Here is a 15,307-nt window from a genome sequence, read left to right on the forward strand (position 1 = left end):
TTGTGCAGTTTTTGATGACCGTAATGCATGTTTTGGGAATGTGGTAGGAAACCGAAGTATCTGAGCACATGGAAACTCCACCCAGGAATGCTGGAGCAAGGATCAAAACCAGTATTTTATTTAGCTGTTGTTTTTAGACCCGCCACCCCCAAAAAAACGCATTCCTATGTCAATTATTAAATTTACACAAACAATCAATCGGGTAATAAGTAGACTGAGATATCACGGGGAGGTGGGCCGCTTATCTGTTATGTTGAGGTGTGTATTCTCTTTGTATTCATGTGCAGCTGTCCCTTGTTCCAAGACAAATTTCTCCTCAGGGAGGCTAAGAAAGATAAACCACGAACGTCAAAGTGCTTGTTCGAGAATGTTGCAAAAAGCAGAATAAAATATTATTTCTTATGCATTCATTTATTTATTTATTTATTTATTTACTTGCTCATTTATTTATTTAGTGTTTCATACCACAACATTTATCAGGGCCACCAAAGACATAATTGGAATCATACTTTCAGAATTAATTCAGAAAATTGGAAGGATTCCTTTAAGGTCAGGCGGACCGGTGCCCCAGTGGTTAGTGAATCAACTTCAGAAGTGCAGAAAAGTACCATATTTAGGTGTATAAGGCACACTGGGGTATAAGACAAACCCATCAATGAATGGTATATTTTCGAGCCTTTTCCGTGTATAAGGCACACTGGACTAAAAGGTGCACCTTCAATGAATGAAAAAGGTTTTCCAAATGTAATATATAAAAGTTTTCCAAATATAAGGTATACCACTTTATAGGGCGCTACAGTAGAGGCTGGGGTTACCCAGTACTTCTTCTACAGAAGGAAATTGAGTTGGTGACTGCTGAGAGTAGCTGCGAGATTTGTTGTGCCTCAATATTACTTCACATATAGGGCGCACTTGTGGTTTATGCGCAGGTCATCTTTGGAAGACAATCAAGGCTTTTGGCTGTGGTTTATACACTGGAAAATACTGTAGTTTGACTCTCTGTGTGAAATTTCGTCTCACGTTTCAAAAATATAGTTGAACGTATTATAACAGGAAACCACTTGACCAAAAGATTTTGATAACATTTGCATAAACCTTTTGACTCAGTAGAATAAAGTATGGGTCCAGTGTGATAATCCTTTCACTAGTTCATCAATGTTATTTTTTCCCCACACATAAATGAAAACCACACAAAAACATCCATTTGCCAAAAGTCTTTCTATAATCTGGCGGGTTGGACAATGTTGAGATCAAGGCTGGGGTGGGGGGTTGTACCATCTGCTGCAGGACCCCTTGTCCTTTTTCTCGCCGATTAACGTACTGTAAGACTCTGGCAAGCTTTGTTGAGGTGATATTCATGCTCCAGAATGAATTTGGCACGGCCAAAATGCCTCCCTGATGTGCTGAGATGAGATGACTGATGAGAATCAGCCTGTTCTTGGAAGCAGCGTAGGGGACTGTGAAGACCGGGCAGAAAACAGATTTGACCCTGCCAGCTTCACAGTTCAACATCTATGTAATGTCCTACTGAGCGCACGTGTGAATACAGTGGTCCATTGTTGGAATTTCATGGCAATCAAGAGAGCTAGATCATAAGACTGGACTGGAACCGGTACAACAAAAATATCCGGAGATGACAAGGGAGATTAAATAGATGGTAACCATTCAATCCAAACCAAACGGAATATTTCTCATGGGAATAGCTTGCCAGTTAATCCCTATAGAAAAGGCTACGTAAATTATACAACCGAGTTTTGCATTCACCAGTTGCCAAACCTCAAGCGCTTGTCTAATGTGAATGCCGACACATAGCTGTAATCGTCCTATGTTTTGATTGACCAGACACATTTAACATTTATAACAAGTATTTATGTCGAAATATTTAGGACCAGTTGAACAGAAATTATTCACTTTCATTTGACTTTTATAAAATATTTATTCATCATTATAAAGGTTTTACACATGCGGGTGTCATGTTACTGTTCGGCTTTGTTTTTGTTTTGTTTTCAGCTCCAGTTGGAGTGTCGGGCGGGACCTTTTAGCAGTGCACCTGTGTTTTGTCTCACAATCAAGGGCCTGTGTATTTAAGGACTCAAATTTATGCTAAGGCTTGTTGGATTATTGACCTTGTTAGCTGTTCACGCCCCAGTGGCATATTCAAGAACTCATGTTCTCACTCCAAGTCACCTTTGTCTCGATAGCTTGTGGTTTTGTATTTATCAATTCGTTTTTGACCACTTTTACTTTGGTGTTCTCATTTTTTTTGTAGTGGGGAGGGGGGGATTTTAGGCTAGAAAACTTTAACTTTTCATTTTCAAGCAGCTTTTGTTCTCAATAAGTTTTCCTTCCTTTTTTCGTCTATAGCAATTTTCATTTTATGTTTTGGGGGTCTTTGAATTTTTTTTGTGTGTTTTGAAATCAAAATGTTTGGACATGTATCACTGTTTATCTGAAGTTTTGGGGATCTTCTATCCACCCTGTCTGTGTTTAGACCTTGTCAGCAGGGGATATCATATTTGCAGTCGTAGAACTGACACCCCTAGACCATAAATGCCATTATTTACACGAAAGAACGTAATCATTCATGAACATTGCCAAGAATCAGGAGTAGTCAAGATTGAAAACAGTGTTAATTTTGCTGGTTAAAACAGGCAAACAGTTTTAGTGGAGCTCATTCGATTATACAAATAGGGATATTGTCCGGGTAAGTAAGAAAGAACACACAAACATATTTGGGGTGATGTTTATCTGCACACATAATTCCATTTATATTTACTCACTTTACATTTAATCTGAATTGAACACCAACTTCGCCCAGAGTAGAAGGACATTTCCCATTAAAACTGTCGCGTCCCCAATGTTATGTCACTTGTCCCCATGGGCTGACGGTGCGATTATTATTTCGAGCTCTAGCCGTACATACACAGCATCATTACGCTCACAAACATCTTTGCAGAGGGGTCGAGGGAGGGGGGTGGTGGATTGATACAAGGACAGAGTCCCTGTGTTGTCCTTGCTCAGGACCTTTGCTGTACATAGTCACAGTGTAGCCTCTGGCATCTGTCTCACACACACACACACACACACACACACACACACACACACACACACACACACACACACACACGCACACGCACGCACACACACACACAGAAACCCTTTGCCAAAGTCTTAAATGATGAAGGTGCATTAAGATATAGACTGAGTGTGTGTGAGCAAGGGGAAAGAAGGAGACGAAACATGGGCTAAGACAAAGGGTCAACAGTACGCTTGTTCTACCTAATTAGATTGAATGTGGAAAGAGAGTTTCAATTTACTCCCGTGAGTTGCCTGCAGCATTGACCTTGTTGTAGTTTTCGGAGCAAAATACATCAAATATATTATGGCTATTAATGTGCTTTATCACATTTACACGGCCCGACAAAAAAAAAAAAAAAAAAAAAAAATGGAAGTGGTGCACTTTGCAAAGCATAATGTCAATAAAGAAATGAATATTATTCTGGAAAGTGCACCGTGTAAAGACCTTAAAAAGTTACATGCACTTCAGTTCTTTATGGAACATTTTGGCACAGTTACAGTATACATCTCAGTCCTCTGACATTGTTATTATGCTTAGAATACTTGGTTTTCTTTTCACACCCCCACATCCCTCTTTCAAATTGCTGCTGTGAAATGCAAATTTCCCCATTGTGGGACTATTAAAGGCTTTCTGATTCTGATTCATACAATTCATGATTTTACGAAGATTTCCAAAGTGAAAATGTGCGACTTCAAGTTATTAATTTAATAATTAAACAATGCAATTTTTTACACTTGAATTTCGTCAACTGGCACCACACTCCTACCTGTTCTGAAACTAATATCTGTTCTGTTCCAGATATTGTAGGCAACCTGAAGTGATAGCATCACACACATGAAACAGCTCCCCTGATACAGTATTTCTGTGGATTCAATGGTTACTCTCAATTTGGTGAGCAGAGTCATTGCATGAACTTAGCCGTTTAGATATGAACGTAGAGGTTATTCAACAAAACATCTCCGTCCAAGTTTGGCGCAGTATCCTCACCTGCCCTCATTGTAACACAGTGACCATCAATTGTCTGGTGGCAACGGTTTTGGATGCATAGGATTCTCCTTAATGGCTCCAACATCTTTCACATCCATTATTTTCCTCAACCTGAATTGACTTTCATCAGAGAACAACACTAATTCACACTGGTCCCTTACATATTTAATTATGTGTTTGTATGTCCTTTCTAATATCGACTGTAGACGAGAGTTGAATGCCAAACTTTGGAGAGTTAAGTCAACAACGCACACGCAAACACACACACAATACTCTGGCTCCTGTCCAGCTTAATGCCGTGACCTGGCAATGCAGGCGGAGAACAGAAGTGGTTGGTCTTTGGTTCTCCCAGATGAGCCAATATCTGCTCTTTAATTGGTCGCTAATGAGGGCAGTGTGTGTGTGTGTGTTTGTGTGTGTGTGTGTGTGTGTGCACGTACGTCAATGCAGTCTATGTTTTCACATGTGTGACAGGGCAGGAGGCGCAGCAGGGATGTTAAACATCTGTCTAACAGATGGGGGGCACTTGAAGCTTTGAGCTGCTTAAACACGCTTTTTTTTTAACATCATGTGCGTCCAAGAGAAGTGCGCAAGAGTCACATAGACAAATGTGTATTTTTTCAGAATGGATGTGCATCTGGCAGCCGCGTCATAGCAAGAGAGAGGTTGTCTGCACTAACTACACTGCGGTACACAAAATTGTACATTACGCACATGCTAGCAAGCAGCAGATTCCATTCATTGGTTGATTTTATGAACTAGGCCTTTCTTAAATAAATAAGCAAATAAATAAATAATAATAATAATAATACATTTGATTTATAAGTGGCTTTCAAAAAACGAATAGAGAAATAGATAGATAGGTAAATAGATAGATTATCAAACCACACTGAAGCTAATCGTTAATTTACAGAAACGTGTACAAGCAAATCAAATCTGGAACGCACATGTATACTTCAGGGATGTATCTATGTGGAATACTGCAGGGACATACGGTATGATCTAAATTAAAGCATAAAAGTTATATATAGCCACACATAGTGACTTTGCGTCAAACTTGTATTAACATAACCTTGTTCTGCGTAAATTATGGGAATTGCTTGACTTTTTAATGTGATTAGGGCATGTCAGGCACATGGTTATCAGTGCTAAATTTGCTTAGTTCGCAATATACGGTGATGCTTAAAAGCCTTCTGCCATCACTTGATTTTCTGTATTAAAAAACAACTACGTAATAATGTGAATGTCACCCAGTCAAGTGCAGGTGAAACACATAACTAAGGTAGGAACCATTTTGGTAGACGAAAAAACACCATCTGTTTCATGAAGGACAGATGGTTTAAGCAATTGATGAACATGTCCAATAGTTTCATACCACCTTAAAAGTACCGTATTTTCCACTGTATAAGGTCCACCCAAAAGCCTTGATTTTCTTCAAAAGATGGCCCTGCGCGTTATACGCAGGTGTACCTTTTATGTGAAGTAATATTGAGCCAGAACAGGTCTCGCAACAACTGTCAACAGCCACCTACTTGATCTCCCCTGTAGAAGAAGTCGTGCCTAACCCCAGCATCTACTCTAGCACCTTATAATGTGGCGTGCCTTATATTTGGAGAACTTTTATATATATTAGTTTTTGAGAATGTTTTCATTCATTGGGAGTGCACCTTTTAGTCCGGTGAGCCTTATACATCAGAAAATACGGTAATTATAAATTCTGCGTGTGAATGTGCACTTTGATTGGCTTTGATTGACAACTGGTTCAGGGTAGACTCACACAGGTGCAGGGGTAACACATTCATCTATTCACATTCCAAGTTGTGACAAGTTGATTGGTTCATTTGGTGTGAATGAAATCGAGAGTGTTTAGATGGGGTGGGAGGTGGTAGGGGACTCGCCCAAAGATATTTGTAGAAAAGGCGGAAAATAGAAAGCCACAAGCAGATGCGTGAAAAAGCATTATTGCATTTACTTTGCAGCGTGATGTATTCCATTTCTTGCTCTGGTGCTGCAAGGGTTTACATATTTCACTTGTTTGATTGTTTCACACCATTTTATTCTCTTCAGTCCGTTCAGGGTTTGTTTGAATTTCTCCATTCTTGTGAGTGGGAGGAACTTTCAGTGGATTTGTTACTGTCACATTCGGATTCCAATCACCTTCTGATGACACTGGGTATTTTTTACGGGATTCATTCGGTCGTTAGATCGCCAGTGAATTGACGTGCCTCACCACTGCCAGTGCTCAGGTTAGATTTTGTCTACTGCGCTTACTGTTGTGTAGCCTATCCCCCCACCACCCACACTAGTATTTTATTCCTCAGCATTTATGCCCGTCGCAATTTCGTGTGCCTGTACGTTTATTTCCCGTTTGTGGAGTACAATCGTCTGTTTTCCCCTTGCCCCCCTACTCGCACTTCGGTTATCTTTGTTGTATTTCTCCTGGTCCACATTTGGGACATGTGCCTTTAGTTTGTTTTAGTGTTCTATTGGTGCGGACTTGCCTGTCCTCATTAAACAACCTTTAACGGATCTACTGTCTCTGTCGACTGCTTTGGGAATCCAGCTACTGCTTTTTGTTCCGATGGGACGATACCCTTTCTGCCTCGTTCGGAACGTGACAGTTACGAGTGAAAATGAAAAAGTAACGGGAAACCTGAAAGTATATCATACTCAACACTTATTCTATCAGAAATATGGTTTAACCTTTGGTCAACATATCGAAGAAATACGACCTTATAGAAGTTTTTTTTGGGGCCGCATGACTCTTACCCCCGTTCACAAATGAAGGTCCTTAAAGGCATGCTGGAATGAGTTTGGTGTGAAGGAACTTTAACCTCCAGAATTTCCAACACCTTCAGGTTAAACTACAACAACAACAAAAATGGATCCAGACCCTCTCTGGTGCAGAGGGTAGAAACAGTTCATAACATCTTGTATTACGGCTGCACTTAAACCAAATTATGTACGCCACGCAATGTAACACAAAGCAGATGATCCTCTTCAAGTTGTGCTGCCTGGCCGACCACAGCAAAGTGTAATCTGTGTCATCGTAACTAAAGCCATTCCTGACACCCGTAATCCAATTACAACGGACCACTAAGAGGGATCACCGAAACGTGTGAGCCTCATATGTGTCATCGCAGAGGAGTTCCCATCGCAAGGTTTTACCCACGGGTGCAGCATTGATGCTTTGGAAATGTATGCCTTTGGAAAATACAGTATTTTACTAAGACTGAAACAATGTATTACATTTCTAAATAATAAACAGAAATTCCCTTTTTGTTTCATTCAACTAACGAGAGAAACACTTTGAATAAGTGCTAAGTATCCAAAGGAAGAAAAAAAAAAAAACATCTCTGTGGCTGGTTGTAATGACTCAAAATCAGCCAACAATCTGATGCTTGTGTAAACAAATAATGGCTAATAATACATCCTGTCATGTGCTCCATTTAACAATGAACAGCACTGTGTAGCAGCATTTCTTAGCACTTTTCTTAGTGCTTTTCATGAATCCTGAGAATTGCCGACAAATTAGGAATATTTCACAGGAAACCCACAAATCCATTTTGGGTCCGGAAAAATCAAGAGAAACACACACGTCTTAATGGAAATCATCAGATTGTCTGACGATGTGTTAGTATTTTGGTATATTATAATATCCCAACGAAAAAAACATCTCATTCACTCATTCACTGCCAGACGAAGTGCAAAAAATGTGCAACTCCAGTGCCAGGGTTTTTGTCATTTTCACTCAAATTGCTTGACCCACAAAATATTGAGTGTTAGGACTACATAAACATTCAATCCAATGTTGCAAACCTTAGACTATATTCTTTAATAATATTATTAAGTTTAACTCTAAACTGGAGTTATCTGAGCTTGAAATGGGGGCAGCTGTACAAAAAGCAAATGCTGACCGCTCGTGAGACGGAAAAAAACATTGCCAGAGGTCTGATCGGAGCTTGATCCGCACCGAATAAATTTGGGGATGGTACTTTGCCCAAAACATTTTTTGACAAAAGAATCAGTTTACCTCTCTTCTGACCAAGGTCAAAATAAGAGCTATAACTGGATTACCAAACTTTAACAATCTAAATCGCTTTGGATTAAAAATCACATCCTCAACAAAGGGCCTATTTTACGAAACAGAATACAATGCACTGATGCTTGAAGGGCTAAACTTGGGTTCCACAGATGTCAGATGTCGCCATCCTCGCCTAGGTAGGATGCCAACCCAGAGTATATTCCCCTTGAAATTTTTGTTTTTTAAAACCAAATTTATAATTATGATGATGATTCCACTCACTTATGATCACATTATTGTGAACTATATTTTAAATTCTTTGAATCAAACACTTGGCTTTGCTAGACTTCCATTGACACAGAGCCAATTCTGATCATTGGAGTTCATGAAGTCTTTTGCAATATATTATGCCGTGAATGGATTAGAAACTCTGGATTTTCAAAAAAAATTAATTGGGTTGAATCGTTTATACTGAGCATAATTAATTGTCTGAGCCAGCAGAGGCATTTTAACATGGACATTACTAGTATAGAATATAAGAGACAAATTCTCATGAAGTTGATGTGCCTCATCTTTCAGTGACATAATTCCGTGAAAAGTGACATCATATAAAAAGGGGGAAAAATGTCGGCGTCGAGAAAAGAAGCTAATTCATAACCAGTAACAGTAATTAAATGTGAGAGGTCACAAAGACGGATGGATGCAATTAATTAAATGGAGATCCCCTGTGTGTCATCAAAGTATTACAACTCACTAGAGGAGGTATTATCATTGCCATCTGATGGTAAAACAAAGTGAAAGGTGATTTATGTAGTTATTTATTTTTAAGGAATAACTTTTCAAAAATACATTCAGTGAACAGTCAGTAAGGAATTCCAAGAGCCCTTCAAAAAAGAGACAATGCGACACTGAAATGCTTGAATCTCGGAAGCATAATACAGAATGCATCGCAAGCGTCATTACTACTCACAAGCCTTGTGATGCGGATGGCTGTATTTGTCCTTGAAAATGGAAAGAAAGAGCCTTGTAGCTTTTTGAAGCAAATCATGTGACGACTCAGATCTAGACTAAGGGTAATACAGTGAATTCTTTTTGCAGCTTGGCTGCCCATACAGTTGTGATATGTAAATCCCTTTTAGAGATTTAGCCTTGCTTTTAATAAGTGACAGTGACAAATGTCATTCAAGACCAAAGCACAATCGCTTACCTAAGGTTTCATCATTTCTGTGTCCTAAAAGAGAAAGTAAGTTGTAAAACCAATGTTATTTTTTTTAGACCGCTAAATGGAGAGGCTCTCGACCAAGCGATCACGCTTTTTAATGACGTTATCTTTGCCTCTGAGTGAAAATAGCTTCAAGGCCATTCGACTATGCTGCCAGGAGCTGCTGTATCAATGATTTGTTTGACCTAGTTTTTGATTTTAAAAACGTGGATTGTGAGTGGGAAAATAAAGCAAGTATGACATTGTTCATGGCTTGAAGATGTCCGCATTAGTAGGAGTGTGTTGGTAGAAAATGTGACATAGTGTCACAGCTAGATGTGTGTATTTTGATTTGTTGAATGGCTCCGTATTGTCAATATGCAAACTAGCCAACTATTGAAGTATCACTTGACAGAGTAGAATCACCTGAAAATAACTGTAATATTGTGACATTGAGTTATTGTCCATTCTAAAATGCAAACAGCCCTTAAATGTACAGTAAATGTAGAAAAAGACCGATAAGAATCACAGTAGCACAAACACTTTGTAGAGCCAACACTTTTGCCAACTGATTAACGGTACAAATAAAAGACACTTTGTAGCAAATGTCTTTAAGTAAAGCACATCTCGATCGTATTTGACGGCCGCCGGGTTGAGAAGAGGAAGGAGTTTTGTCTGACTGAGCAAGACCTTGTTGCTCAAAACAGGCCTGCTTATAAAGTTTCCCCGCAACACAATGAATGAGGCAATACGCTTCCAGGCCCGTGGTTTCTTCAAGAAACATTGAAAATGCCTTTAAGATGATAAATTCGTCAAGAGCCGTGTCCCGGTGGAGCGAATGTGCCTGACACGACCTTGATCGATTGCAGGCAAAACGACAGATGGCCATAAAGGACACTCAAGTAACTGTAAACTCATTTGCATAATTGCAAGCACACAAGTAGGATTCAGAATACAAGGCCACATGGCGCAAACACGTTACCACTGGGATTGTGACAGAGATGTTGAATGTTTATTTCCCGATGTCAGTCTCAAACGTAAAAGTAAGCAGCGGAAATATTCTGAATAAAATAAACAAATGTGCCATTTTTAGTGTTGTGGTGAATTTGTCAGTATATGAAAAAAGAGCTTTGAAAAAAAAATTCTGAATTTAAGTAGGAAGGCACTGTCTCACAATTAGCACAGTGTCCTACTTTTCCGAAATGGAATCGATAATATTGGTCCAACCTGCATGTGTGGGTCTCAATTATAGATCAAGCTAAAGTTCACAAGTCCGGGCCTCAGGCGCTCCTATTCAGCCTACATTCCAAATGTCACTCCTCCAACCCACCTGATTCGATTGATCAGCTCATCAGCAAGCTCCGACAGGTGTGATAATGATCCTGCTAATTTGAATCAGGTGTGAAGGAACAGGGAGTCATCTACTACAAAATGGAAAAGGGCTCAAGAGGGCATTCCTGAAGAGTCTAAAGAGTTGAAAATGGCTCTTCTGGAATTGGTTGAACATGTATCCCATTTGGGGGATACCCTGGAAAATGAATTGAGGTATGCCTGAATTGTTTCGTATTCACTGAAAAGGTTTTGTTGAATTGTTGGATGAAAAAAAATCATGTGGATCCCTTTTTAGACTCAACATCCATACATCATTATCTGAACTGATCATCCCCACAACGGTTGCAGGCATGCTGAAGCCTATTCTGGCTGTCTTTGGGCAGAAGGTGGGATACACGCTGAACTAGTTGCTGGCCAATCAAAGGGCACACATACAGTAGAAAATCAACCATTAACATTAGCGGTCACATCGACGGATAATAATGCAAGTATCCCTGTTGTGGGACGATTAAAGGCTTTCTGATTCTGATTTTGATTCTGAATAAGAGTCCTCCATTAACATGTTCCTGGTAGGCGAGAATTAACCAGAGTACCTGGAGAAAACCCACAAAGGCACAGGGAGAGCATGCAAACTCCTCACGGGAAGTCCGGAGCTGGAATCAAACCCGGTACCTCTGCATTGTGAGACTTACATGCTCACCAGTCTACACCGTGCCACTCTTCGAATAGACATTGACTGAATCAATGAAACCGAATAAATTCAACACCATTTCCCCCGTCACTTTCCAATGATTTGCTATCAGGATTTCTGCCTAATAATCATAATAACACAAAGGTACCAGTACTGACACACCTACAGTAGAGAAGTGAGCAAGGGATGATTTATGTGAGACAGATGAGACCCTTGTAAGACACCTGGGACCTCTTCTAATTCGTGTAAAGATTGAATAATATGAGTCATTTCTATTCCTATCTCTTGTGAAGTCTTTACATGCTCACGCACCTATTTTACATTCAGTCCCTCACTCTGTTCTCGACGCAGTACCTCAACAATAATTCAGCAGCGGTAACGTCTTCTCATTTGATATCCCTCTCTATTAACTTCTTTTCGATCTCCATCAGTCCCTATCAATCCGTTCCCCTTCTTTCATTACATCAGCTGTTCCTGGCGCATTGTGTTTTCAGATCACATTCGCGCGCCGGCTTACACATTAAGTCACTCTTTACCTCATCACTCAGTGGAAAGTCAAGATGAGGTCAAAGCCGGTTGGTGAAAAAAAAAGAGGGGGGTGCGGTGCTAGTGGCATGAGGAAGAAGATGCAACAAAAGGAACCAAAGGTGATTTGGTGTTTAAGTTGACAAAATTCAAAACGGTGGAGGTCAAAGAGGTAAAACAAATGTGAAGTGTTGAATGGGAGTGTTGAAATGAAAGAAATATTTGTGGCAAATAATGAGGCTGGATTGGAAGACACTGAAGAGAAAGGGAGGGCAGTGGAGGACAGATAGGATGGGGACAGAGAGGTGGAGAGTAGTTCTGAGATTTATTGCCTGCTGTTACAGAGAATCGACTGCATAACACGAGGTGCGACCGCTTGAATAATTCATGAGGATACAGGGCACTCAAAACGTTCATCTATGTAGAAAGGGGAAGGAGAGCCATGGCCAAATTGCGGATTGTGTGAAATATCCCGAGCAGTGATGACAGAAGAGTTTTTTTTTTGTTTGTTTGTTTGTTTCTACGATTTCCTATAGTAGGCCTGCACTGCACACTTGGAATTCAAGCAATTTATTCAGGGTGGCTATGGAACATGCAACAGGATTTGTAAAAATGAAAATAGTTTGTTTGTCCGTGATAGCTTGAAAGGATATGTACGCAAAAATGAATATTGTTCAGAGTCAATTTCACAAAAGTGTCTGTCAACAACAGCTATCAGCTGTTGGCTAGACTATAAACGGCAGTGTGATGAAAGATTTTCTCGCAGAGGGAGAAAAATGGGGATGATATGGGCTTGAACTATGAAAATCAAGCAAGATGTTAAACTTCTTAAGATCATACAAAGAAAGGTCTGGGTCGCTAGCAATGTAATTAAATAAGTTATCAGTTGGTAATGACTGATTGCACAATACGAGATACAGTTAGAAGTGCCATAAACCATGGGTGTCAAACTCATTTTTTTGCCGCGGGCCACATTGTAGTTACGGTTTCTTCTCGAGGGCCATTATGAATTTGCGTAAACCATTAGAATGTTTCATCTCCTCCACATATTACATATAGAGCACACTAGAAATTAATGAATAACTAGTTTTCAAATTTGAAGTAAAAATAATCACTGTTATTTTGGTTTACTTGGGACAATTTGAAATTTTGGTTGGCACTTGAGAAAGCATCGCATGCTTGATTTGCTTTTGCAAATCAAGCATGCAATGCTTTCTCTGAATAAAATGATGTAGCAGGTAAGATTTGGCCCCCGTGCCTTGACCTTAACACCAGTGCATTAAAACAATAATTAATTTGCTGTGTTCAGAAGTGTGACCACTTAGGTAGTGTATTATGACCTCAAGTGACAGTCACAGGTAAGGTGAGAAAGATTGATCAAACAGGCAGATTACACACACACTTACCGAGTTGATGCAGGACAGCTCCTTGTTGAGCAGCCAGGGCAGGGAAAGTATCCCCACTCCACTATAGCACGACTGAATCCTTATTTTAATCTTTTCCTTGATCTGTCTCATTGTGAACAGACACAAAGCCGTCTCCTTGGGTGGCTTGGCTCTGTTCTTTTGGCCTTGGGCAAATACAGCAAAAAGAACCTCCTGGTGCTCTTGAATACCAAGCGATTGAGCCAAACGGGACCCCGGTCGAGTCAAATAAGCATCCTGGATCAAGCGATACTCCACTCCATCCTTGGTGCAGCCGATAGGGAACTCAATGTAGGAGTAGAACTTGGGATCGTCCATGCAAAGCCTTATGATTTTTGAAGTAAAAAACTGTTCGCTCCCCGCGTCGGGTGAGGTGAGTTTTGTGTCAAGCTGTAAAGTGAGATAATAGACAAACTGCTCGCTGTTGAAGCCATAAATGTAGTAGATGTCAAATGCCGGGAATTTGGACAGTGTGTCTGATGGAATCTTGAGCTGGGAGGACACAAACTCATCCTGGTAGACAAAGCTGAACATGTCCGCATTCTCCTCATTGGACATTAACTTGCGGCTGGACAGTGTTGGAAAGTACTCCGACTTCCCATCAATGGGAGTGCCAACAAAAAGTTTGCCGCCCCCGCCAAAAGCGTCCGGGGGGATGACTACCCCCGACATGGTGCTTGCCTCAGCAACACTGGATAGATAATGCTCCTTACGGTGGTGGGGCTCGCCGAGTTTGAACAGATCATCCAGGCGGAGGAACTGGCAAATTCCCTGGGAAGTACTCCCGCAGGCAATTAAGCGGTTGTGGGCATCATCAAGCAGTAGAAGTTTATTGATATTGGGAGTCTGCACAAGCTCATGGGGGCACGACTGGACACCCGGCGGAGGGTAACAGCGAGGATTGTCCGTCACGGGGCCGGTCAGGTGGCTTCGTAGCTTGGTGAGGTTGCTGGACAGCTTGTAGATCCAGTTGACTGCGCCCAGGTAAATCTCCCCTGATTTATTATGGACCACCAAATGCGTAAGCCCACCTTCTGGTGGGGAGAAAGACTGGAGATGTGATAAGGGTGAAGAGGAGGAGGTCATGGACAGGGGGAGGAGCAGGAGGAAGATGAGAGGTGAGTGCATGACTGTTGTGGGAAAAGAGGCTTTCCCGTCTCTTTGTGCCTCTTTCAGGTGTTTCAGCAATCGGACTGATGGTAGCCCGTTTTCTTGTTTTGCGGCTCTCGTTTTTTTACAACTTCATGGCCTTTTTCTTCCACTGTGACCGCCTCAAGCCCTGAGAAAAGGAAACAAGCACAACTATTGTCAAAGAAGATTACCGGGTGCACTTTTCACACAACTCTGAAGAAAAATAAACTAATAAGTACATCAAATAAATAGATAGGTGTGTAGGTAGGTAAGTCAGTAGGTAGGTAGGTAGGTAGGGAAGTCGGTAGGTAGTTAGGTTGGTAGATAGAACAGACAAGACAAAATAAATAATTTCTGACTCCATCGACTCAAGTCACATTTACACAATCACACAACCTGCTTCAGAACACCCCCACTCACCCCAACTGCAATAGGTAAATAAATTCTTCACCTTCTTCAGTTTAATTATCTTGGAGTCTGAATATTTACAGGGTGTCGACACTGTTGTTAAATTTTGTACTGTGTGATTGATTTTTTTGTGTGTGTATGTGTCTGCCTAAAATGAATGTGTGCAGAGATGTACAGACAACAGTTTTGTTTGAATACATAAATAAATACTATATGAAGATGAACATGAGCCTCATATCTGGAACGGGAAGAATAAACTAGATGTCTATTTTGATTATGTCAGGGAGGTGTATAATCAAGTTGACTGTGGTGAAATTCATTGATCAAACTGTGAGGTCACCATTACGTCAAAATATTGAAGTAGCTCACGCTATGAAATCAGGTTTTACCATTCCGCACTGGATCACGCTGAGCTGAAGAGACCCGTAGTGCTTAGCGGAAAAATCCTGGCGTTAATTTCATGAAGTGCACAAGACAAACGCTTCTTAAGTCGGAACGTCTCTTC

General features: G+C 40.6%; 1 protein-coding gene across 2 annotated transcripts in view; it reads right to left on the bottom strand.

Moving 5' to 3' along the window:
• Positions 1-15,307, bottom strand: part of LOC148904005 (plexin-A1-like) — a 162,613-nt gene that overhangs the window by 123,715 nt on the left and 23,591 nt on the right. For both annotated transcript variants that reach the window (XM_089012558.1, XM_089012549.1), the window contains exon 2: positions 13,246-14,542. In XM_089012558.1, coding sequence (XP_088868684.1) covers positions 13,246-14,391 — 1,146 coding nt within the window. In that variant the 5' untranslated portion in view covers positions 14,392-14,542. The remainder of the gene's footprint in view (positions 1-13,245; positions 14,543-15,307) is intronic.

This window comes from Hippocampus bargibanti, linkage group LG01 (assembly GCF_051943395.1).
Source record: "Hippocampus bargibanti isolate YZ-2025 linkage group LG01, ASM5194339v1, whole genome shotgun sequence".
NCBI classification, from domain to species: Eukaryota; Metazoa; Chordata; class Actinopteri; order Syngnathiformes; family Syngnathidae; genus Hippocampus; species Hippocampus bargibanti.